Source organism: Chelmon rostratus, chromosome 19 (assembly GCF_017976325.1).
Source record: "Chelmon rostratus isolate fCheRos1 chromosome 19, fCheRos1.pri, whole genome shotgun sequence".
Taxonomy (NCBI): Eukaryota; Metazoa; Chordata; class Actinopteri; order Chaetodontiformes; family Chaetodontidae; genus Chelmon; species Chelmon rostratus.
The window spans coordinates 1,359,596-1,385,993 of record NC_055676.1 but is presented as its reverse complement, the minus strand read 5'-3'; the positions used below and the strand labels follow the sequence as shown (position 1 = coordinate 1,385,993).

The 26,398-nt window shown below is 40.2% G+C and overlaps 1 protein-coding gene across 1 annotated transcript; it reads right to left on the bottom strand.

Annotated features, from left to right (window-relative positions):
• Positions 1-893: 893 nt before the first annotated feature.
• On the bottom strand, positions 894-25,304 carry lmo4a (LIM domain only 4a). The gene is made up of 5 exons (XM_041959973.1): positions 25,112-25,304; positions 15,881-16,128; positions 9,575-9,671; positions 9,290-9,448; positions 894-5,312 (listed from the first exon to the last, which is right to left on the bottom strand). The coding sequence occupies exons 2-5, from the start codon at positions 16,120-16,122 to the stop codon at positions 5,304-5,306; spliced, it is 507 nt and encodes a 168-aa protein (XP_041815907.1). The 5' UTR covers positions 16,123-16,128; positions 25,112-25,304; the 3' UTR covers positions 894-5,303.
• Positions 25,305-26,398: the final 1,094 nt, after the last annotated feature.

The window sequence follows — 26,398 nt, the reverse complement described above, 5'->3', positions numbered from 1 at the left end:
AGAATTCACAAAGATGAAGGAGAAACCTGATGTGAAAACTCAGTGTTAGTAAGTGTCTGTGTAATGTGGTCTTCATTGTGGACATAACCAAGAACCTCTCAGAGCTGAACCTGGAGCTCCAGCAGCTTCTCAGCTCTCTGCTTTCAAATGTGAAATCATTGGAAGGGAAATGAAAGATGTGGCAAGTGCATCGAGGGAAAGAGGGAACACTGTGCATTTTCCATTTCTGGAAGAACAAAAGCTGCTTCGAAATCTGGATATGCTGCTGAGTGTAAAAACTCTTTCAGGCATTTGGTGACAGGTTTCAGGACATGAAAAGTAAAGAGAAGGGATTGAAAATATTCACATGTGCCTTCCTACAACACAAAAGCAATGATAAGCTCAAAGATAGGTAGAACGACCTTCCTCTGCTCAAACTCTATGAACTGTACTTTCCAATTCCGAGGAGACATGCACTGAAGTTTGCATCTCTGTTTGAGTCAACATACTACTCTGAGCAGTTCTTTTCAAAACTGACTAATGCAAAGGCTCAGTTTTGCTGAAGACTGACTGACGCAAACTGGAAAACCAGCTGTGAGAAGCATCGTCACCATCACTATCATTTGACATGATATATGTGTTCAGTAATTTAGTATGGCCTTCAAAGGATGTGTAAAAATTGAAACAGGACCTGATAGAAAAAGCATTCCTTACCTCTGTTCTTTGAAGTGAGATGAGATGACCTTTTAATTGAGTTAAACACAAAGCTAAAGTGATTAAAAAGTGTTGGTAGAAGCTGTATTTTATTTTATTCATTTTTTACTCCACAATCTGATAGTTATCTGAAGTAAGAGAACAAAACAAAAGCATTAAAGTCAATTCAGAGGAAACTTGGTGTGAGTCAGGTTTGGAGTCATGACTGAAAAACCAGAGGAATGTGTTCACTCGCCATCATTATAAAAGAGCACTCTGAAACACTACCATTAAAAGCCCCATTGTTACTCTGAATGTGAAGCTAATTGGACTAACCCTGTGAGAAGAGCTGCTGAGTTCTCCGGGCCCATTAATTTGAAGAGTCACAGCTGGCTACTCATGTGTGCCTCTACCCGTCCTGCGTGCTTCATTTCAGCCTTTAATTCTGCTCTGCAGAAAGCCACACCAACAATATGGAAAAAGAGTGATCCTAAAATTAGCCTGAAAGAGATGATCTTGTAGTTTCCATGCCAAATGTACATATAAAAAAGCTCATTTAAAGACACATTTCATGCCAAAAGGCAATCATGACAAACCAGATTAGAGACCTTGGAAAGATCAGAGACCAGCAAGCATGTTAAAAATGTCAAGTTAAATGATTTAATTTGAACCGACAGAGAATGGAAGAATATGAAACTTTCGGGTTGTAAACAATGCACATTCTGACTTGTACTTTGCATTTTCCCCTCAGACAGCTACGGAGTGCACAAACTGCTGGCTGCCTGGCGCCCACAGGAAAAGCTCCCTCCCTTTTAATTAGACCAGCTCACCAGATTAGGCCTCATTAGGCTGAAACACTGGAGTGCAGCTAAAGCCCATGCAGGCCTCCAGCGCATCCCACTTTAATTGCTTCTGTAATGGTCTCAGCTCAGGCCTTTGAAATCCCACTCCTGTGGGTAATCAGCCATGTTTGTCTGAGAACCGCAAGCGTTTCTTGCTTTTTACTCAGTCTGAAGCGGGTAACTGTAATTCATTGCTACACACTTACTGTATCTTAGCCAAATCATCCTCAACAAAATCACACACTCATCACATGTGAGACACAGCTGAATGGCAGAGTTATTATTAGTTCTTCTGAGAGGACTTATTCTCTTTCCTTACACAGTTTAGAGAGATACAATTCTAAGACTGAAAAAATATTTATAACACAAATTGCTACACAGAAAACAGGATTAATACACTGTAGCACACAACACAATAGTATTAGTGCACTTTCCCAATCTTCATTCATTCATTCATTCATTCATAAGCTATGAACACATCTGTTTACACTGTAAAAACTTGACCATTACTGCATTTAACATTTAGAATGTACAGTACACCTCACTGCTGCTACATTGCTTGTAGAATAATCTTTCCAAACACAATTACAAACAATGTATGGACCCTAAAAGTATTCATGATGTCTGGAACTACCGTCAACAGCAGAAGAATAGAAGGTACATCATGACAAAGCGTAAAGAAAAGCCATTCATATGGCAGAATAACATTGATCTTCTTGGTCCTGTAGTACTGTAGTTGCATTCCTACCAAAGTCAACAATCATTGTGTAGACAAATGCAGATCAGCTCAGTTATTGGAATCACAGGCCTTGAGGGGAATACTATAGAAAGCAATGAAATACAAATTTAGAAAATCTAAAAACTGTTCCATTTCATCAAACAGGTCTGACTTAAATCAATTGTAAGTGGCATCGCTGCTTTAAAGGACTGTGCTGGTGGTTTTGCCCACAATAGCACATTAACTAACGAGACTAAAAGTCTACTGCCATGCTACCAGCACTTTGAAACTATGCTTATTGTAAAGAGAACCAAGTTGTGAGAAAGATAATACTTTACAGTTTGTTTTTGAAAGTTAGTTTTTATTTTTGTTATTAAACAGTTGTGGTTGAGTAGATGGAAATATGGATGTCATGCTAACATGCTCACATAGTCATAGCTCTGGCCATCACCTCTATTGGTTGTGATGTGTTGTCATACTCATCATACCCTAGGTCTCAGAAAGCAGTGATATCTGCAGTCAGATAGTTAGATCAGGTTGTAAACAAGCTAAAAGTTATCCAAATGATCTAAAACACTTTGTTTGCAGGTAAAACCACATGTGAGCACCTGAAAGTGAAAGTAAGCACCTGTGAGAACCTCAAACAATCCTTTAAGTGCACAGCTCCTTATCCAGTCCGTCACATAAACAGGGATGGATGTAAATGTAACCATTGGCCTCTATTTTCTCTTAAAAGTTTGGTAGAGCTGAAGATTTGTTTACAACTGGTTTGTCATCTGACAGCTCATGTTTCCTGCCCTGTTGGACCTCTCTTTAGCAATGTCACTGTGAACTGAGATCAGACATTAACTTTAGTGAGTACAATGGGGTGGGTAGTAATGCATTACAAGTAACACATGAGTTAAAATTGTTTTTCTAAAGAAACAAGTTCATTTGATGCTCCGTTTTTTTTTAACTGTACTACTACAACTTCTAACCTCCGCAAGCACAATGTGTTATACATACTGTAGTTCGTTAGCTAGCTAACATTAGCTACGCTAATTATTCATGTGTAAGGTTAATCTTCGAGGATATATTAATGACATTAACTTGTAGCTAGTGGTCTGTTGGGCTTTAAATTGCTGTGCATTACAAAGCAGTTACCCTGATGTAATGCCAACTTCAATGTAACGTTAAGTTTTATCCACAGGTGTTATTTTTTCATTATACTGCACTGGCCCATACACCCTAAAATACATTAAAACAGAAAGCATCTTGTACTTTCAGTCATTTATTTTCATTAACTTTTACTTGAGTAGGTTTCTTAAATCATAATTTTCACTTTTACCTGACTTTTTCAGTAGCCTAACAACCACCGTTTTTTCGAACTGATAGAGGCGATGGCCAAAGCTACAAAAATGACATCCAAGTTGTAATAAACCATACTTTTCCTTCAATAGCCTAATGTTACACAGTTAATGTCTACCATGTTCACCATTTTAGTTTAAATTGTTAGCATGCTAACATTTTCTTACCTGCTACTGACTGTAGCACTAATGCACAGTAAAAATGAGGATGATGGGAGTGTCATTAGTTTTGTAGGTATTTGGTTATAAACCAAAGTGTTGGACATATTCAAAATTTGCGTATGAAATGTTCATGTTGATCTGAAGTGAAAGATAGCAAATTATAGCAGGCTGAATTACCAACAGCATGCAAGTTTCATCTCTGTCAGTTGATCTTATTGTTCTGAAATTGTTGTCTAAACACTGAAAAATCCATCTCAAATCTGATGGCAGAAATTTGAAAGTTATTGGTAGTAATGTTAACTTGTACTGTAAATGATCATATAATAGCCAGTATTGAAATAATGACAAGTCTCAATTAATAATGGCCAGACAAAACAAATAAAGGCCAGTTGCCCAGTAAAAAAAACATTGAGAGGGGTGTATTTATCTGTAGCCTACTATAACAGCTCACATGGTAGATTCAGCATAATGTGTATTTCCACAGCACTAATTCCATAGTAAAACAGAACCACGTTATCCTCACCACTCTGCACTCTGAGCCTCTCTTTGTTTGTTTGGGGAAAAAGGCAAAGTGCAATGTGTGCTGTGAAAACTGACATAATACTGAATTTATCAAGACATAATACAAAGATGGAGAAGGTGTTGAGTTTGTATTTACTGGGGAAAGGGGAAATTATAAATAAGGGCCTGTCTCTAATAAAGGCATGGTTCTCTCTCATTGGGGTAAATAAAGGCCCCACCACTACTTGAGAATCTATCGTGTACACAATTTGTAGTTAATGGGCTAAAACAGGAAAGAAAAACCTGGTATGATCCTTTATTACTGCAATATAGCCTGAGATATCAGCTTTGAACAAAACGTTTGTAACTTCTGTCTGTGGTAGGAATGCTACCACCAGAGGGCAACTATCACTTCCCCAACACACTGGTAAACAATCCAGACACTAACATGTTGAATATTTCATAGAGAATCACACACAGAAATAGTCTCAAAAATCAATATAGATATTTTCTTATTCAGCTGTCTCTCTGGGTTTGGAAGGAAACATGCAGCTGAAGCAGCTGATATCATGACTCAGGAGATCCATACATTTTTCTTTCAACCACACACTATGAGTGTGGTCAGTGTAATTTTGGAAATATATTTCACCTCCTTCAGGAATCACACTGCTGTCAGTGTTCCCCCCTTATTCAGTGCCCACTTTAACTAGCTGGCTGAGTAAAGGTAAGAGATGATTCCACTGGAATCATACAAATGGGATAATTCCATGACAGTCTTCCATTTCCCCATCAGCCATGCCAATTCTTATGAGAAATATTGCCATAGTTAATAACCCACAACAGTCTACTGAATATATAATTCCAACCATCCTCAGTCTCCTCAACCATCCAGCAGAGCACTGGATCAGTAGCAGTAATGACGCCATCCAGCCTGTGGTGACAGTCCATCAAAAGGAGGGTGGTCAACCATTGACAGGATTTACAGGTAGAGGAGCAGGGTGAAGAAGAGACAGAGGAGAAAGGTGGAGGAGAAGGCACACATTTGGTTTTCCATCTTCTTCCTCAGCAGACCTGTAAACAGTGGAGAGAAGAGGTTGTAAATGTTACTAGTAAGTAGTACCTGTGTTTTTCACACCATAAATGCATTTCCATCCCTGTTTTTATGTGTTTCTATATTGAAGAAAAAACCAAAACAAATAGAATTACAGCCTTGCAGTTTTATGCCTCTGCCAACCAGTCAACTTGCAGTTTACATCCATGACAGTGGAGTTGCACATACAATATGTCGTGAAGACTTTGAACGAATCTAATGAAAGATATTTGTATTTTTTGGCTAAATGGAAGTTACCACTATCACCACAAGGACTTCTCTCTGTATTAGTCTTGCTAGATCTTAGTGCTGCATTTGACACCATTGACCATGGTATCCTATTACAGTTCTGTGCTTGGACCAATCCTATTCACTCTATATATGCTTCTTCTAGGCAACATTATCAGGAAACATTCCATAAATTTCAATTGCTATGAAGATGACACCCAGCAATACTTTTTAATGAAGCCAACGGAAACCATCAGTTGACTAAACTCCGAGCATGTCTTAAGGAAATAAAGACCTGGATGACCTGCAATTTTTTGTTACTGAATTCAGACAAAACTGTTATCATATTTGGGCTTAAACACCTTAGAAACTCACTATCTGCTGATATAGCAACTATGGCCGGCATTGCGCTGGCCTCCATCACCACTGTAAGGAATCTGGGAGTCATCTTTGATCAGGATATGTCATTTAACACAAATTTCAAGGACTGCCTTTTTCCACCTGTAACATTGTAAAAATCAGGCACTTCCTGTCTCAAAATGATGCAGAAAAACTAGTCCACACATTCCAGGCTGGATATCTGCAATTCCTTATTATTAGGCTGCATCAAATTGTTGCTAAATACTCTCCAGCTAATCCAGAATGCTGCAGCACATGTTATGACAAAAACAAGGAAAAGAGATCATATTTTTCTGATATTAGCCGCTCTACACCGGCTGCCTGTAAAATCCAGAATAAAATTTTAAATCCTTCTCTTAACAGACAAAGCATTAAATGGTTAAGCACCATCTTATCTTAAACAGTTCATAGTACCCTATCACCCCAGTAGAACACTGTGATCCCAGAATGCAGGCTTACTGGTGGTTCCTAAAGTCTCTAAAACCAGAATAGGAGCTAGAGCCTTCAGCTATCAAGATCCTCTCCATATTAGATCAATAGTGCTGTATTATGTTCATATACTATCTGCTATCAATCTGTAAATACGTCACATACATAAATATATCACCTTTGTATATACTATGCCATATGTACTTCACACAGCTGCAAATCTGTTCGGAAACTGCCCTCCTTGCTATGATCCGTGTTTGTCACACCTGTTTTATGTTGAAGGTTCAAGTTATGTTTCTTTGTTTGCTTTCCTTCCTGTGTTTTCCCGCACTTGTGATTGTCTAATCTATTTCACCTGTGTGTCATTAGTTGTCCTCCCTTGTCTATTTATGTCTGTGTCTTCCCCCTAGTCGTTTTCTGTGTTACCCTTGTTGTCCCTTGAAACCTTGTCTTTACCCTATGCTACGTTCTATGTAAGTGAGTCCTTGTGTTATCTTTGTTCATGTCCGTGCCATGTTTCATGTGAGTGTTTCCTTGGTTTGTCTTTGTTCCTGTCTTTGCTGCATTCTTGCAAATGTTTGTCCAGAGTCTTTAGTATTGTCTATGTTCCCTAGCCTTCCCACCATCGATGTAAGTTTGTTTCTAGTTTTGTCTTTGTCTCTAGTCATGCCACAGCTCATGAAAGTGTGTTTATTGCCATGCCATAGTCCATGTTAGTGTGTCTTTGTCTTCAGCCATGTCACAGCCCTAGTAAGTGTGTTTTAGTATTGTCTTTGTCTAGCCATGCCCCGTTCTTTGTCAGTGTACGTCATTCCCTGTCTTATGCTTATTTGCCCTTGTGAGTATTGTTTCATAGTTCCCTGAGTTTTGGTTTTCTTGGTTTTCTCTTTAATAAATTTGTTAATTTGAACCTGCGCCCCCTCGTGTCTGCATCTGGGTTCAACCCATAGTTCCCTTAAAACCCCACACTCCTGACACTTGCTGTTATAGAGGAACTTAAGACTGCTACAGCAGCCTCTCTCTGCTCTGTCATTGTCCTGTTGGACCTTTCAGCAGGCTTTGACACAGTGAACCAACAGATCCTCCTCTCTACTCTCCAAGAACTGGAAATCTCAGGCTCTGCATTGTCCCTATTCAGATCGTACCTCAAGGACCGCACTTACAGGTTAACTTGGAGGCAATCTATGTCTGAACCTTGTAGCCTCACTACTGGGGTCCCTCAGGGTTCTGGTCTGGGACCCTTCCTCACTTCTTTGCACAGCAACTCACTGGGCTCTGTCATTCACTCACATTGATTTTCCTACCACAGTTATGCCGATGACAAACAACTTTTCCACCGTCTGAAACCCACTCAACAAAATCCCGATTGTTTGCTTTCCTGTCTCCACAATGGTGGAACGAGTTCCCCACTGACATCAGGACAGCAGAAACCCACTTTTTGTGTTTGCAGGCTGAAAACTCATCCATTTGGACTACATTTTGGCCCATGAGAATAAGTCAGTTTTTATAATATAAATAATAATAAAGTATTGTTTAATTTTAAGCATAAAAGCACAAAAGCGTAATCTTAATGTGCCCTATTCAAAATATTCACATAAGAGCAGTGAAAAGAAAAGCACATTAGTTCACATTTCCCTTTTCAGATTGGCTGGAAATAGAGTTAAATTTTGTGTCACATTTGGATGGATATGATGGAAATGTCCAACTCCAAACCAGTCTTGGATGTAACCACAGTTCTATGAATTCTGACTGACTGACAAAGACAGTGTGTAATACCTAGATCTAGACTTTTCATTTGGGCAAGAACTTATCTATGCTTTTACTGCCTTGGTTAGGGGGTGTGCTGAGATTTGCCTGGATTAACGGTGGGGAAATACAGCAATTCCACTCTTCTGCTCTCTTCTAATCACATATAGAACCGATTTTATGATAACCTCATGAATTTATAACAAAGCTTTTTTTGTGATTCTGCATGGATAAGTGGGATGTCGCTTCTTCTGCAACAATTAAGTTAAAAGGACCATCAATTTGTGTGATGATCTGTGGGGAGAGGCTTCTCTTCTACCTTTGTGTTGAGTGTACACTGGATAACATGGGCACTGGAAGGAAGCAGGCTTCCACATCCTGTGTGTCCCTGGCATAAGCCTAATTTTTTAACAAAATGAAGCTTGAACAAATAAGGATTAACATGTAATGTGCTCAAATAAATTCACGCACAACCTTGTAGTCCTAAACTAACGATATGTTGCAGAATTAATGCTTCGTTCATTTGTGGCACCTCATCTGCCTACTTTGAGAAACAAGCTGATGGTCACTTCAGATTTGTTGCTGTGGTAACGTTACGGTGAGGCAGTTGCATTTTTAGAAAGCAGCAATCTGGCGTCCCTGTATCCACCATATTTCAATCTGGGTGTCATAATGCCTAATGTCTAACAGATTGTTTATATCAAATTATATTAGATATGTGTTTTATGAACCTTGCAAATGTAAATCCCAAGATATGGATGCACTGACTGATGTAATGATTTTCCCCTTCGCTTACCTTTACCTTACTAGTTTACTCTTTAGTTAATGACAGTTTAGTTTTTCTGATTTGTAATATTTCCTTGTAATATGTTTGAGGTTCAGTGCATTGTCTACAGTTCAGGACTGAACATGCACAACATGACAAAAAACACTTGTTCATTATCTCTGATTGAAGTGTTACTACAGCTTTTGACAACATGAGCTCAAATAGCCAAGAGCAACATCTTCAGTTTTTGTTTTGTTAACCCTCCGTATTTCCTTTGTTAACTTCCTCCATTTTGTGTTACAAAAGAGAACAAGAGTAGCCTAAATTGCTGAGGTGCCACACTTTGGCAGTGTCCTGGAGCACTATGTTATATATCACATGACCTCTCACCTTCTGGTCAGACATCATGCTGTTGGCCTGCAGTGGAGTTGGATGTCCACTGAGGAGACCTGCTCCCGGCCGGTCATGTTCACAGAAGATGGTCCCATTGATGTAGTGAAAGCGGTCGCCAGGGACCAGGCGGTTCCTGCAGGTCGCGCAGGTGAAGCACTAGGAAAAAAGAGAGCGACAAAGGCATCTGTAATTATTATCAAGTTAATATCAAGATGATCTCACTGATAACAGCATGATGACGTGGCAATGTGAGTGTTGGAGGAATTACTTAATCCCACTCACCTTAAGGTGGTAAACGTTGCCTTGTGTTCGCATTACCATCTCACTAGCAGGTATAGACTGTCCACATGCACTGCAGGCTCCACTGTGTCCAAACAGCCTGCAAATGAAGCCATGGCGCAAGTCTGTTACCACTAAATATAGATCCACAGCTCGGATTTTTTTGTTTCCAAATGTGCAGCTTTGATTTTCAGTGCTCAGCAAAGGGGACAGGCACAATGATAAATGAATGATAAATAAGTAAACAATATCATGGGTAAAGCAGAGTAAACAGACAATGGTTCAAGTTAACGTTATTGCACAGTCAAAGTTTTGTTATTGCACAATTTAGAATACATTGATATTGTATGAGTGAATTGGTCAGTTTTGGTGTGTGTGGTTGACTGGAAAGTTGGACAGCAGCAGGAAGGAAGGACCTGTGGTATCCCTCCACCAGGTGAAGCAGTCTGTCACTGAAGAAGCTGCCCAGTGATGTCAGAGGGTTCTGCATGGGGTGGGACATGTCCATCACAGATGACATCTTAGCAATCATTCTCCTTCTTCCTACCACCTCCACCAGGTCAAGGGCATCCCAGGACAGAGTTGGCCTTCTTTATCAGTCTGTTAAGCCTGTTCATGTTAGAAGTAGAGGTGCTGCTGCCCAGGCAGATTACTCCATAGAAGATGGCTGATGCCACCAGAGAGTCAAAAAAGGCCCTCAGAAGTTCCCCCTGCACTCCAGATCTGAGTCTCCTCAGCAGATACAGTCTTCTCTGGCCTTTCTTTCACAGTGCATTTACACTGTCAGTCCAGTCCAACTCATCATTCAGGTACAGACCCACATCTCAATGTCTGTTCCCTGGATGTTCATTCGTGAGGGAGCAGAGTGTTTGCCCCTGTGGAAGTCCATTAACAGCTCTTTAGTTTTCTCTACACTGATCTGGAGGCAGTTTCGCTGGCAAATCCGTGGGTCAGTTCTCTGGACTCCCTGCCATCCCCATCTGTGACAAGGCCAATGATTGACAACTCAGGGATCTTTTGCAGGGGGTAATTGGCTCATTTGTGCATGAAGTCTGCAGTGAACAGGGTTAAGAGGAAGGGAGCCATGACTATTACCTGCAGGGTCTCTGTGCTGCAGACAACCAGCCGGACTCACAGTCCTGTATCTACAAAAACTGGGGTCTGGTGATGATTTAATTCACAATATATGCACTGCTACGCTGCTACCCAGTGAGCGAGAGGGTGTGTAGTAAATGGTAAATGGACTGTATTTATAAAGCACTTTTCTAGTCTGCCGACCACTAAAAGCGCTTTACAACATGAGCCTGCATTCACCCATGGTAGCTAGGCCACCTGCTCATTACGAGCGTTAACACACTCACACTGATGCACAGCATCGGGAGCAACTTGGGGTTCAGTGTCTTGCCCAATGTGCTACAAGTGTGCAAGAGCAACTCTGGACTTTATCCACACCCGATTCTGTGGACGCTGTCCAGAGTTCATTTGAGAAAACGGTTTAAGTGTCTCTGCAATATTTTCGGGGTGAGCAGTGAAATGTAACGATCCAGCTGCCTCGCGAGGTCACGTGATTTGTTCAACAGGACTGTTTACCACGTTCTCATGTGACCTGAGAGCGACATTTGAAGTGATATAGAATTACATATACTGTAACAGATTTTGGTCAATCTGTAGTCAACCACAGGCCCTGGTCACAGCGACTAGCAGCCTACAATAGCCTAATCGTCCTGTGATAATAGTTAATTAAATCTCATCAGACATATCTGTCAGAATGGACAGGTCCAACCATTAAAAATACCAGTGCTTGACCACAGAATAAGTAAATTCAGCTATAATGTATTGTAGTATTTTCATCACTATTGGAAGAAACCACAAATAGGCTTAGGAATATACAGCCATGTTGACAAAACAATAGCTAGTCTACAGGCAAACGGAGCAGAAAAAAATGTCCTTTAGTCATTGACAGTGGAAAAGGAATGCTTATACAGGCAGTGAAGGCATCAAAGGGAAAATCGTATTGCACAAATACTACCATAACCTTCAGTGCCTTTGATGTGTTGTAAGGACCTTACAGATTGTCAGCTTCGTGGCCCTCTCCATCCATACGCACATACTCAGCTGGCAACATTGTGACAGCTCGATGTCTACCTGTGCATCATCCGTTCTGATTTTCATCTTGTATATGTATGTATGTATGGACAGACAATCCAAAATTATAATGCCTCTGGCCAGGGCTGTGATCGGTGCAAGGACACAGAAACAGTCTAGAAACGTTTATTTATATATTTATTGCCTCATTTATTCATTTAAGGAAATACTTCATAGCCGTATTTACTTATGCATTCATTTATTTAATTTTAACTTAAATGGCATTCCATATTCCAGAGTTCTGTCTTATTGAATTATGAACAGCTATCAAGTGAATCAAGTGAATTAACTTGATGGAAATATCCCCGCAACAACATCAACTGGAAAACTCTTATATGTACTCTATAAGTGTGAACTAATACTGTACATTTTACTTTGGACTGCTTTGAGGGCCGATACAGAGCAGGACTCACTTCAAAACTCAACTGAACAGTCAATCGTCATCAATCAGAGGCTGGAGGCATGTCAGCACCTGCAGAAGGTAGAAGTTTTCATAGGAAGCTTCTGTCATCATTACAGCTTCTTGTGAAACTGATGCCCTGTGACATTTACATGAGTAGTTTGGGCGCTCCCTCTCCCTGTCTTTCTCTAATGAATTTTTTTATCTTAAGCCAAACAGTGATTTAATGAGTACGCATGAGAGGATTCCTGTTCTCCGTAATTAACACCCCCCACAACACACGCGCACACACACACACATACATACACACACACACACACACACACACACACACACACACACACACTCTTCTTCAAGCTCAGTTTCAGCTCATCCTGCTGCTTTCCTGCCACGAAGGGTGAGAATCTAAGGACCTGACCTGAACCCTGCCTTGGGGTTCCTCTAAGTTAGCTATGACTCTTGTATCTGTGCAAATTGGGACTGATTGGACCAGAGAGATCCACAGGCCAGTGTAATAAGATGAGCATCTTTAGTTATCCAAACATAATAAACATGTAATGGGTTTTCATCATGTCAGAGATTGTCCTTAACTTTGAGAGCTCCACATCGTTGTCCAGGAGGCAGCTGTGTTGGCTACTGAGGAGTTCTCAGAATTAGAAGGTCCAACTCACTTCCACTGTAAGCCATTTTATATTCATTTATTCATTCATTCATTTCATTTAATGTGCATCACTGCCACAAAACTCAATAAATGCCAAATGCTCAACAATATTATAACAATATTGCCTGGCACAGCTAACTAACACCACACAAGTAGAAAAAACTGCCACAATATATAAATACATACATCATATTCAAAATACCCAGGTCAACTAACACAGCAATTCACACTACCCTTCAATGCTAACTGAAAATAAGAGCAGTTGAACAGGAAATTCAGAAGGTGCACCCTGATGCAGAGGCGAGCTGGCCATGTGATGTACAGAGTGTACCAGTTTAGAGCTCATCCAATTTAAATCAGAGGTTTATTATCTGGTTTGAACACAAGGAATACCTGCAAGGCCTCTGTGGGCTTAAAGCAGGTTGGAAGCAGTGTGTCAGTAAAAGTGAGACCTGAGTGTTTCCCTTCATCTCAAGCATACTGAAAACATGCTTGCAGCTCAGTTATGATTGGTGTGGCTGTAATAGACTTGATTTCAAACCTTATTTCCTTAATAGTTCTACAAGGATTTGACAGTATCAAAAATGTATGTTGTCAGTATTATGGCCAAAAAATGTAATTGTGCTATCATGATGTTCATCAAACTTGAAATAAACACATTGAAATTTAGTACTGAAAATACTGAATTCGTATTATAATATAATTAGTACAATTACACCATTATATTTGCCTTGGACTGTGCCAAACCTACCTAAGTGTACACTGAACTATATCCAACTTTTTTGGACAACAATCAAAACACTGTTGAGAAAGGCAGACTGACAGTTTACTGAAAATAAGTTTGAAAGCAGCTCAGTGTCTTGGATGTTAACAGTTAAAATCATGTTTAGAAAGTGCTGGCCACTTGCATCGTGCATGCCTCTGAACATTACCTCTGCCCTACTGCTAACAAATACTACGGGCATGAATGAGGATGGCTTGTCATTAAAAAATCTTTGGCCATCATGCCACAATTCAGCATCCTTAAACTGGTCTTGTTTCAGTGGGTTGACATGATGAGTTAGCATAGCGAGCTATTCCCACACATCATGCAATCATCTGCTGTGACTGTTCTGCCTCTTTTTGACCCATAGAAAGTCGCTCAGTTGTGGGTAAACGAGCAAAGTTTATTTATACAGCATCTTTCACAGACACTGGTCACAAAGTGCTTCAGAGTCAGAGAAATGATTCAAGCAAAGTCAAACACCAACAGCAGATAAGATATACAAAGCGAACAGACATAAGACACAAGATAAAACATGAAATACTACATGCCAGCTAAATGCCTGGTTGAAATTTTTTTTTATCTTTGCTGCTTTTTAAATACCTCATATACCATATACTGTGGAGATGAATTGTGTGTGTGTGTGTGTGTGTATATATATATATATATATATATATATATATATATATATGTATATGTATATATATGTATATATATATATGTATATATGTATATATATGTCATGCCATCAATATAAAGATTTAAATTTCTAGCTTTAGGAACTAGTTCATCTTAATAACAATGCTAAATTTTGCTTTATGTATGTAAAGACAATGTCAATAAGAGATGAAATGCATCATTGAGTATTATTTCCAATAAATTCTCATACCATCAGAAAGTGTCTGGAACCACATGGATCAAAAACTGAGCTGGCCCCGTCAGAGCCTTCTGTCATGTAAGATTGCTGTTTTCAGATTAGACAAGTCTCAAGTTCAATCTCAGGCTGGTCACAAATAAATCAGGAACCTATCAACATGCAACATCTAATATGGAAGAACGCTGCAGTAATACCACATGAATATTAACCAGGAGCATTTTGATGTGCACCTGAATAAACATCTGCATTGCTAATCATTTTACTTGTGGACTAAATGTGGAATTTCTTCAGAACACAGAGACCTCTCATGACTATGCAGTGTATCTTATTGCAGTTTGCAGTGTAATTTCACTGTACAGTATGAGCTTTATTTCATGAGAGGTCCTGAAAAGCTGCTGTATTATTACTGGCCTGATATACAAAGTCTGCTGTGTCTTAGGTCCTCCTCAGCAGGCCTTGAGCTGTGGCTTTCCACATCCAGCCCTGTGTTTGCTCCAGAGACACCCACAAAATCCCCATCTGTGTAGCACCAATCCGCCTCACAGACACTAAATGGCACACTGTGTACAAAAATCAAAACACAGGCACAAGCTGGCATGCCTGTGTTTACATTACCATTTTTACTGTACCATTTCCAACATGAGCTTCTTTGTTTGCTTTCATTTTGGAATCATTCTCAGTATGATGACTCTTTGAGCTGCCCTCTCCTCTTCATCAGCACTGCCTTGCCTCTGAAAGCTTGACGAAGCTCCACGTCAATTAGCAAACCAAGCTGCAGGTGAATAATGTAACCAGCTAACTATGCTAGCATTGAACAAACACTATCATATTTTGGTATTCATCGGGCGCACTATTTGTTTTAAATAAAAGAAGAAGAGAGAGGGTCAGGTCTCACAATGTCATCATTTCTTTGAAAAACTGGTTTGTAAAATTGGTTAAATACGCCAATGATTCCACCTCAGTTTTGATGAACTGTAAGTCTTGTGTGTAATGTACAACTATCTGAGCATTTTCAACCCAAAATCAATTGTATTTCAGGCTTTTGGTACATCAGTTAGTATGACAAGCGTCATTACCTCAGAACCCTTAATCAGTGATGTTTATCATGAATGTGTGCCTTTTCTCTCTTCAGCAATTCACAAAACAAATTCAAATCACTGCTTAATTTAGTTTAGAACAGTGAATTAGTTGATTATTTTGATTAGAAAATTGACGCAAAATTAATCAGCAAACAATTTGCTAAATGATTCAGCTAAAATGACCTAACATTACCTTGTTCCATCTTCTCAATTTACTGTCTGTGTCTGTCTGATGTGACAGTGAACTGAGTATTTCTGTGTTTTGACTGTTGGCTGGAGAAAACAAGGAATTAAAAAACATTAGCTTGAACTTTTGTGATGGACATTTCCCATCATTTTCTAACATTTTATAGACCGCTGTCTACTAAGATCACTGGGGCTCACCTGATGTAGTCGTTCTTGCAGAGGATCATGCCTCCTTTACTGTAGCAGGTGCTGCTGTACTCCCCCAGCTGAGCGTGGCAGCAGGAGCACTTGAGGCATCGTGTGTGCCAGTAACGCTCCATGGAGAAGAGCAGGAAGCGGTCTGCGATTCGACCTCCACATCCTGCACACGACCTGCCCGCCGCCCCACCACCACCACCCATCACTGCCACTGTGGGTGCCTCCACCCTGCTGTTCACCATAGCAACCTGGAGACAGGGCAAGAGGTAGAGGACAGAGGATAAACAACTGAGGCAGGACAGTGGAGATGTAAAGAAAAACATTTAGTGGAAACGTGAGATGAAAAGCTGCAAACTGCTTACTTTGTCTGAAAAGAACAGGATAACAGCATGGCTGCTCTAAACTTTAACGGACAGGGTCAAAATTCTCCAACTACAAAAGCAACTGTGGGAGGTGATGGAAAGTGAGAGTGGTGTGACGTTTCTGATCTCTGACACTCTCAGCAAAGTCGACTCAACTACGTCTGAGCAAGACGCTGGGACGCCCTCCTCAACTATTCAACGGAGGTGAATAAAAGAGAGATGCTCTGTGGTGAGCTGAACTGAACTATAAGCAGCGATCACTCTTCATCTTTCTCTGTGGAAAAATTATATTTTCATGTTACACAAAACAAACAAAGGCATTCAAATATGAGCCTTACAGGTAAAACATTTAGGAGACTCCGCAGGTACACTGGACTGAACTCCAAGTGGACGAGTGTCATTATTACATGACAAATTAAAAAAGTGAGGTCGCCCACTTCTTCAGCCTGGAGTGCCGGCTCTAAAGTGGACTCCAAATATTCTCATTCAGATACAGCCCGAATTCATTAATTAAGCCAACAGTTAATTCAACTTCATCTTATCCTCAGTAAATCAGTCCCATGCTGTACATTTACTGGACTTGGAATGTAAAGAGAAGTATGAGAGACAGGAACACAGCCCTGTATTCCCAAATGTGGCTCTTGGCACCAGATCCAATCGATTGGTTTTGGAACTTCCTGGTAAAAACTTGGGGGTATTTACTTGTGGGGCTATGGGAATGTGAAACCCAAACAGGAAAACACACACGCATGCACACACGCACACACACACACACACACACACACACACACACACACACACACACACACATCAGAGAGCTGTTTTACACCAAACAAACACGTTCAAAATTCTGTCCAACTCAAACAATACCACACACACTCTTTTCTGTGCTACAAATAACTCTTATTTTAACTTGATAATTTTTCCCAAGAGGAGGCTCTTTGAAACTGTGCAGCATTTAGCCCTTCAGCAAACGTTATGTCTGCTCTGACAGGATGCAGAGGTCCACACTTTCTGGAAATGATGGTCATTCGATTCAGCTGCTCAGTTCTTCATCTTATCGCTCAAATCCAAACATTGTAAAAGTAAGAACAGACACCGTTACAAACCTGAACTGATTTCATGCACAGCTGGGAATAATACTGCTTTTGAATCACACGGAGCACAACCACAGCAGTGTGTGCTACTAAGCAATGAGTCAGCAACACTGCCTCCTCAGCCGCTTCCATGATTTATAATTAGCGCCAGCAACAACATAAAATAATTGCAGGGCTAGATTTCATTTTCCAAATGAGCAACAGCAGCACAATTTGTCCTCTAGAGCATCTAATTTCAGCAAGGGCATGTTTAGCTTTACGACTGGCCTTCTCACAGGATTATTTGAGATTGCAGCAGCTGGTCCTCCGCAGTCCAGCAGACTGCCCTCGGTACCTTCATTTTCTCAGGCAGACACCTGGCTCTAATCAGCCACAGGAACGTCATGTTAAGAAACCCAAGGCTACATTAAAACCATAGACAGCCTCATGCACCGAGACCAAACCTTCCTGTTGGTGAGGGCTTATTCATGAATGAGCTAATCTTTTGAATGACTTGAGAAAGTGAGTCTCACTTTTTACTTCACAAATTCAACTTTAAAATTAAACCGCTTAAATGTTGATGTTCCCTTTGCTAGCCTTAAACTTTCTTTTTAGAGGTTGAAATCACTTTAAAGTGTTCCCAATATTTGCCCTTTTTACAGTGCATATATCAAGTTAACAAAAACTAAAAGTCTTTTCCTGATTTTAATCATATTCAGGATACGATGTTTACGTGGAACATGAGACATCTGGTTAGAGTCATGTGTCTGGTATCCAGGTCTCTGGTGCATCAGTACCCATATGCTTCATGTTTGATATATATATTTCGGGTGGTTACCTCAGCAGTTAAGGATGAACCCAGTTTAGTTCATTTACTGGAGAATTTACTGTTAAATGTTCAGCAGTAATGGAAAACAGGAGTGACTAAGATTTCCCCTGGTGTCAGACTTTCACTTTTACTGCAGCTTATAGATTTAAAACATCCATTTGTCATCATATTTGTACTACAGCCAGCATATCTGTGTGTTCAAATAAACCTGTGCAATAATGTCAGTATGATATAATGACTCATGGTATATTTAAGAATTGCTCTACGCAAATAGAAGCATGTTGTCTTAACAAGCTAGTCCATCATTTTAAGTGATGATATGAAAGAACACAAAAGGAGGACTCTGGTATCACACTGGTATTCATCATCCATCTCCTGTACCGATGGAAATCGGTACAGGAGATAAACATTTGAATCAGTACATCCCCGATGGATTGAAAAGAAGAGAACTTGTGTATCACTGATGGACAGCTGGACTGCCACTTATTCTGTCTTTTGGCACTACTGAACAATTCTAAATGCATTGACAAGATGCTGTAAGAAATCCACCTAAACTGCACTGGCTGTGTGTGTGTGTGAGGCCTCACAGCAGGCCAATGCCAGGCCTTCCTGGGGATCACGACTGAAACCTTTAGGAGGGCAGCTCAGACGTTAGCTACAGTGACTGGCCACAGAGATGCTGGTGCAGGAAGCTACTTTGACAGTTCATGAACAAACAACCAAAGAGATTCGCCCTAAATACACATTAACACTCTGGGTTTATATTTTTATATAATTGTATGTGAAGCTGCACTAAACACTGCACTAGTACGAGACCAAAACACAGCAACACAGTTGCTGAATTTATCTGATTGAACTGATTCATGTGGCTGAATTCACCATAAAGCTCAACTTGTGACTTCGCTTTGCCATCTGCAATGTGACAACTGACCTTTAAGCAATAAATGGGATTGGTCATTACATAACATGAATATAATACTTTCCTAGATTTAAACTGAGAACACAGGATGCCTTATGTCACCCTGTGCCTCAATGGACTTGCTGTTTTTCCCATCTATTTCATGTTTTCAGTGCCAGATTCCTTTGGGCAGCACATCACCAGCCGTGAAATCAATTAGCAGGCTGAGTCTGCACAATACAACAGCTTCAACCCCTGTGAAATAGAGTGAGAGCAATTTCTAGATGGATCAAACAGCTCATGCACCAACATGATGACTTCTTCTACTTTGCAGGTTGTCTCTCCTTTTGTCATTCACTTGTAGTTCTCACTAGCAGCTGCCTGAATACAAACATTTCCTCTGGATGTTGCAGCTGGTTGCTGGTAGAGGCAGTCTGCCTGTGCCACGCTTAGACACAGAATGAGATGTTAACGGAAGATACAGCAGTCAAGGTTCAACCAAGGAGGACAGGAAGGCTCCGTTAATCAACATGGACACTAACAGGGAAACCTCAAACATTTCTTTTATCTTAGTACAAGTTAAATATTCTTGGCCACATGTGGAACTAAAGACAGAGCAGCAGCCAGCGTAATCGTCATGCAAACACCTGTGTTAATTCAAGATGTTTTGATCCGCCAAATTGCTCTCTGATACGATTCTTATCCAATTAAGATGCAAATCGTGCATTGAATCATGCTCTGAAACGTAGCGCCTTGATACGTCATCAGTCTCAGGAAGTGGAAGCAGTGATGTTGATATTTCAGAGTGTACGCAGGCTGGGAATCCAGGCTGTCCAGAGGATGGAAAGGAGTCAGTGGCATTACTCTTTTAAATTTACAGGGGTAGGTAAGAAATAAAGAGTTAATTTTTAGGACTTTTTATTTAATCACCCATTTATATCATTTTTGCTTTGTGAGTAGAATAAAGGACTATCACTTGCTTTTTTCCGCTGTGTAACCCTGTCTTGCAGAATGATAAAATAAATGTACATTGCTGAATACGTAGACAGTAGTATTAGCAGTATTATCTATAATTCATCCATGCACCTCACTTGAGCATGCTGAAAACACCTTACTTGATCTAAAAACAGGACTATCTGAAGAATATTAAGAGAAAAGAAAGAATACATACTTCTGTCATTTACGTCTTTTAACTGTGCAGGATGGAAACTATGCATAGATAAGTCTTCATATAGATGCACGTAAAGCTGTTTGTTCATCATCACTTATGTTAACATGTCCAAAATTGTTCCCTCTGTGCTATAATCAAGCAGGTGTTTGATGCTGATTATTGTACTTATGCTCCAAGGGTGGAACGAGGATAATTCCACCTCTGTGCAAACACAAAAAAACTGTATATGGACCGCGGTCAAAAAGAGAGACAAATTCATCATTCCTTTAACGAAGCCTCAACTTCCCTCATTTTAGTTTTGATTTTAATCCTAATAAACATCTGTTTTGAGGTAAAATGTACAATCGAACAGACTTTTTTCAGAAAAGGCATCTTGACATGTGACAGTGAGGAAGTCACAGGTATACTGACATGAGTGATGTCTGAATTCCATTTAGCTACTTGAGTTTGAGGGTCCTGGTGTGGCTCATGCTGACTCACTGTCACACTGTCATGGCTTACTGGGACACAAGAACACCTGCACTTTTCTTACTGTGACAAATCAAAATGTCTGCTGTGAAAAATTCAAATTTCCAAACTTTACTTCTACTTGGTAATTTATTCTTCCCTCTTCTAGAATACTGCTGTCTGCAGTCTTCTTGACAAAAATGTTTAATTTTCAGAGTAACATTGATTTTCTGTTGAGACTAATGTGTTGCAGGTACCCCACAAGGTACAGCAGTAACACACACATCCAGTGCCGTTCACTTTTAGGTACAGATTAGAAAAGTTGGGATGCTGTTAAAATTTGTTAATCCTTTCTGACTTAAACTCAATTGAAAGAACAGTACAAAATCAATATATTTAATGTTTGACCTCATCAGCTTCATTGATTTCTGGAAATATCTGCTGATTCTGAATCTGATGCAGCAACACGTTTCAAACAAGTTGGGACAGGAGTAACAACAGACTGGGAAAGATGTGGAACGCTCCAAAAACACCTGTTTGGATCATTCCACAGGTAAACAGGTTGACTGGTAACAGGTGATAGCATCATGATTGGGTATGAAAGGAGCATCCTGGAAAGGCTCAGTGGTTCAAAGGCAGGGATGGAGGGAGGTTCAACACTTTGTCAACACATGATTGGATAAAGGATGTTACAACCTGGACTCAGGAACACTTTGTAAAACTCAGTTTGAGTGAAAATGACTGCATTCTGTTTTTATTCATGTTTTACACAGCGTCCCAACTTTTACTTTATTTGAGTATTTCCACTTTTATTTCTACTTCACTACATTTCAGTGTCAAATGTAGCTCTTTCTTATTGGAGATACATAATGCACATCAAAGTAGGTTCAGGGGAGTGGAGGTGAGAATGTGAGCAGGACTTGAACTCCCTCCCAAACTCTCTTTTTTCATTCTTCACTTAAATACTTCTGTCGCTTCCTGTCTGAACAAACGTGTTAAACGCCTTGTGAGGTTGGAGTCTAGGATCTATTCTAGGATTTAAGCAACAAATATTGGTGACAAAGTAAAATCTGGCTGAATCAATAAATCAACTGCATGCAGTTTCAGGCTGGCAGAGCCAATAATGGCTTTCATTTTCCTCCTGTAATGTAAGCTCTCACTCTTGTAATGTGTCTGTGGACTCCATGACAACAGTGATCATCTTAATTGGTATCAAGAGGCAAAGTTTTAAGGGTATAATTTGTTATCTCTTTGCATTAACAAGCCTCAGTCTGGAAAAAGACTGATTGGATTAGAGGTTGCGTGCCATGGCACTGTCTAACACTCTCCACTCTTTAGTATGAGTGATCCTGTAGAATCGCTCTATTTGATAACTGATCGAAGATATTTTTTTAGCTAAAGTGCCAAACATTCTTTGATTGCAGTTCCTCAAATGTGAGGATTTGCTGTGTTTCTGTTTCATATCTGTGTAAACAAAATTTCCTTTAGTTTTGGACTGCTGGTCAGACAAGTCAAGCATTATGAAGACTTCCTCTGAGGCTCTGGGAAATTGTGATGGGTTTTCATTTCCACTATTTTCTCACTTTAACTGGTTGGTGTCTTCGGATGGACACCGATTAAAAAGAAAGTATTTGTTCCAAGGCTAAACTGATCACTCTCCCCAGTCAGATACTGTGTTTCCCTGATATTTAGGATGGAATTTAGGCAGGATGATCATGCTCAAGCTTTAGGCAATTTCCATCCTAATTTACAGCCCATTAGATAGTGATGTAAACATGATGCAGAACTTTGGGAAATTACACCACTTCATTAGGCCAGTCAAGTTACCCAGAAGTTATTATCCCTTTCCCTCATTCTTATGCATACAATACACTAATTACATGATGGATCCCCCACCCAACACACACACACACACACACACACAGAACCACACCCACACCCACCCACACACACACACACACACACACACACACACTGGTCATCTGAGCTATGATTAATAAATAACCTCAGCTCAAGTGAGTCAGAGGAAAGCTACTAAGTAAGCATGACGGAAGGCTGCAGCGACACCACAGTCTCCAGTACTGCAGAGAGTAATGGTCGGACTGGGGCAGATTCAGGCACAGCGTTTCATTAAAACGGGTCTCTTTTTAATTAACACCAAGGGCTGGAGCTCCTGTTGCAGAAGCCTACTACAGTTGAAACCAAATGATAAATATGCCCTTTCAGTGCAGCAGATTCAGGCATGCAAGCTGCATGAACAGCACAAGTTATTCACATCTTAAAAAGTAACAAGAGAAGTCAACAAGCTTGCAAATCTGCAGTAACATGTTTGATAAGATGAGCAAAGTAGGGATGAAAAGAGAAGAACAACTTATTTCACTATATTTATATTCAATTTTCTTCCTCCTTCTCCTAGCCTACTGCTACTACCCTATTGTAATCGGTCAGATTTTTAGGTGTCCAAGCCCGACGGGGCTGGGGGCTGCACGTGCACAAGCGTTAGTCACCAAAAATGACCCAATGTCCACAAACGGGGGCCCTGTAATCAAGGTAAGTACGTTTTGGTCAGTAACTCATTGTATGCTGAACATTCAATAACCTTACACGGACGCAGTCCCTGAATTTAGTTGAATCTTGTGATACAGGTCACTCACATTTATGCCAATTCTTTTTCCCACAAAATTGCGAAATATTTGAAACCTACTTTTTTAAACTACTCCTACGCTCTCAGTACGATCTGCACAAAACTTTGCACATAGAGTCTATGAACTGATGCTAAAAAGTTCTTTAAAGAATTTCAATAATGAAAAAGGAACAACTTCCTAAAGGTTGCAGTCAAAGCAGGAAGTGTTGCATATAAACTAGCATGTTATAAACTGTGTACTTTGCTGATTCACCAAAATAGCATACAAAGATATATTAATTCCAGTAATACTGTATGATCAAGTTATGGGGTGCTGACAAATTATCTGCACATTTGATGAAGAGTGTGCTGCTGAATGCTGAGCATGAGCATGTTTCCAATTAAATGAAATGTGCATACTTTAAACAAAATATACCGTAAGACCTAGTATTATTGAGTTAATGTTTAGTGTGAGCTGCTGCCAACAGTAACAGTGTTTTCCTGACAGTCTAGTGGTCTACACACATCAACATTAACATCACCTGTTCAAATCCAGCTTGGCACCAAGGCAAATGCATCTCCTGTTTCCACCCATCTGTAAACTCTTGTGGTTTAAAAGTTTCATTCCATATCCTGAGCTGCTTAGCAAATTCCAAACTGAAATTCTGAATGTCCCATGACAAATATAAAGCTGATATCATTTCTTTTTATTGTTGTTTGACTCTGAGAAAGCTGTTTGCACAGCATGTAGTCTGAGAAAATTGCCATCTTTGCTGTCTGACTGAGACCTCACTTTGTGGCGAACTGTGCATCCTAACAGTATAATACCATGATGTGGTGCATTGTGCTACAGTTATGTTTCTGTGATACAAATGATGTCAGTGTCCAACATCCTGCGATCATGTTGTAGGTCTGTTATGTGGACATCCAGACCTGAAGTGTTATGAAACATTTTTCAGAGAAAATTCTATTCTTGTTAAAGGAGCCTTAATATTTCCTGCACATAAATGTCTGCATCATTTTTTGAATATATGGAAGTGTTTTTTAAATCCTGAATAGGATTTGACAAGATGTCCATGTACTCTTAAGTCGATATGTTGGCCAGATGATATTTTTAATGACACCACTGCTTTGTCTTACACTTTCTGGATTGGCTTGGACCCTGTTTACACCTGCCAGCAGGTCAAGTTATTATTTATTTATCTATTTATCTATTTTTCCTGCCACAACAGCTCAAATTGCGGTGAGCTGGAATGAAGTAGAAACACGAACTGAAACCAATAACTCCAAAATATGTGCAAGTGCCTCTCACGAAATGTAAGTCCAGAGGGCCAGATGGTGGCGCTGTAATTAAGGCCAAAATGATTAATTTTGGAAAGGCCGTGCCCCACGCGCCATGAGTCAAACACTTAAGTCCAACTGAAAAAAAAAAAAAAAAAAAAAAAGCTTCTTGGACCATAAAAGTCTGCCATGATGGATTTTCCAACATTTTTTTTGTTTCAAAGACAGTAAAATGAAAAGTAAACCGCCTCGTAGCATCACTGCTGCTTTAATGAGACCAACATATCTTAAACTGTTCACCCAAACCTGAACAACCAAAAACCGAAGAGGCGGACCGTTTCCTGCTCACTGAGAGGGGGCTCAAAGTACAAATTGGCCGTAATATTGTATAAAACTACGGCCGTCACTGTCTGTGCTGTAGCTAAACTTTCCAAACCTGTGTCAGAGGTGGAAACGCTGGAAGACGCTTGTGGTGCGTGTGAGTGAGGACGCGCTGATAGAGGACTGCCGCTCCGCGCTGATAGAGGACTGCCGCTGCGCTCACCTTACTGTGCGGCCCGGAGGTCGTCCGAGGAAGCACCGGATCAAAGCTTCTCTCGCAGGAACAGATGAAACTTCTCAGCAGCTTTACTCTCCACTCGCAGGTCTGTCTGAGTCGCGTTGGCAAACTCCTCTTTTCCCATGTACAGAGCGCCGTGGCTGTGGACGGCAGCCGGTCCCTGAACGCCTCCGCTCCGTCTTCCTGCACCGCGCTGAGCTCCGCGGCCTCCCTCACTCATTTAAACGCGTTTCTAGCTCCGTCCTCCTCTGACGGGTGGAGGTGTGGCTCCTGCCTCATGTCAGCACGGAGGTAAGTGTTCAAATCATTTGTACAGAATAAGTCGCCGTCATCCTCCTGCAATAACAGCAGTGATTTGTTTAAAGTATGCCACCTAAACTATGAAAAGTAAAAATACACATCATGCAGGATGGCCTCTTTCAGACTGTTACAATAAGATTAGAGAAGATGATGACAGATTAAAGATTACATTGTTTTTTTTATCTTATCTGTACAAAATAGTCATTTGTGTGCCCTCTGTTCTTGCGCCATAAGATAAAAAAATCATACGTTTTATTCGGGGACAAGTTCCAACTTTATCATTCTGTTTATTACGTGGTGACCACACACATCCCCAACCTCAATGACTCTAGTCAGCCTCACAACTGAAAGCATTGCATATTTTACTTCATTATATGTTTAGTGTATAAAGGTAGTGATTATTAAATAAAAGTAGTGAATAGTTTACATCTGAAATGTAGTGAAGTAGAAGTATAAAGTTGCATAAAATGGAAATACTCAAGTATAGTAAACATGCACCAATTGTACTTAAGTGCAGTATTTGAATAAGTGCTTTCCACCACCATATAGTAAATATAAAGTCACTACAACACTGTAACTCAAGACCATCCTTTGAACAGTCTTGGGTTCAAATCTAGTTAACTGGGAGTAAAAAATACTCCTGTGATGCTATATATAGATCCAAGTTTACTACAAACTGTCTATCGATAAACCTACTTATGCACAACTTCTGAGGATACACTTGTGTTTTTAGGGTTGCAGTGCTGTGAGACTTTTTTTAAACCAAAGGGGGGCAAATGTTCTGACCACAATGTCAGTTTTGTGTCAGTGCCTTGAAATTATGTGATTTTTTTGTAGTCCACTCCTTTGTGCCTCTTGTGGTCTGAACCCCAGTCATACATCACACCTGCAGAGGCCTGTAATAAGCACAGCAGAGTTGTTACTGTCTGGGATAGTGCTGCTCAGGGATGTAGAGTCTCAGAGGTTATTTGG

Bases quoted from the DNA above. Each gene is read 5' to 3' on its own strand.
- lmo4a (XM_041959973.1), bottom strand. From the start codon at position 16,122: ATGGTGAACAGCAGGGTGGAGGCACCCACAGTGGCAGTGATGGGTGGT. The intron at 9,672-15,880 runs GTGAGCCCCAGT...CTTCATTTGCAG, and splicing joins TGCAAGAACGACTACATCAG to GCTGTTTGGACACAGTGGAG. The intron at 9,449-9,574 runs GTGAGTGGGATT...CTTTTTTCCTAG, and splicing joins GCAACGTTTACCACCTTAAG to TGCTTCACCTGCGCGACCTG.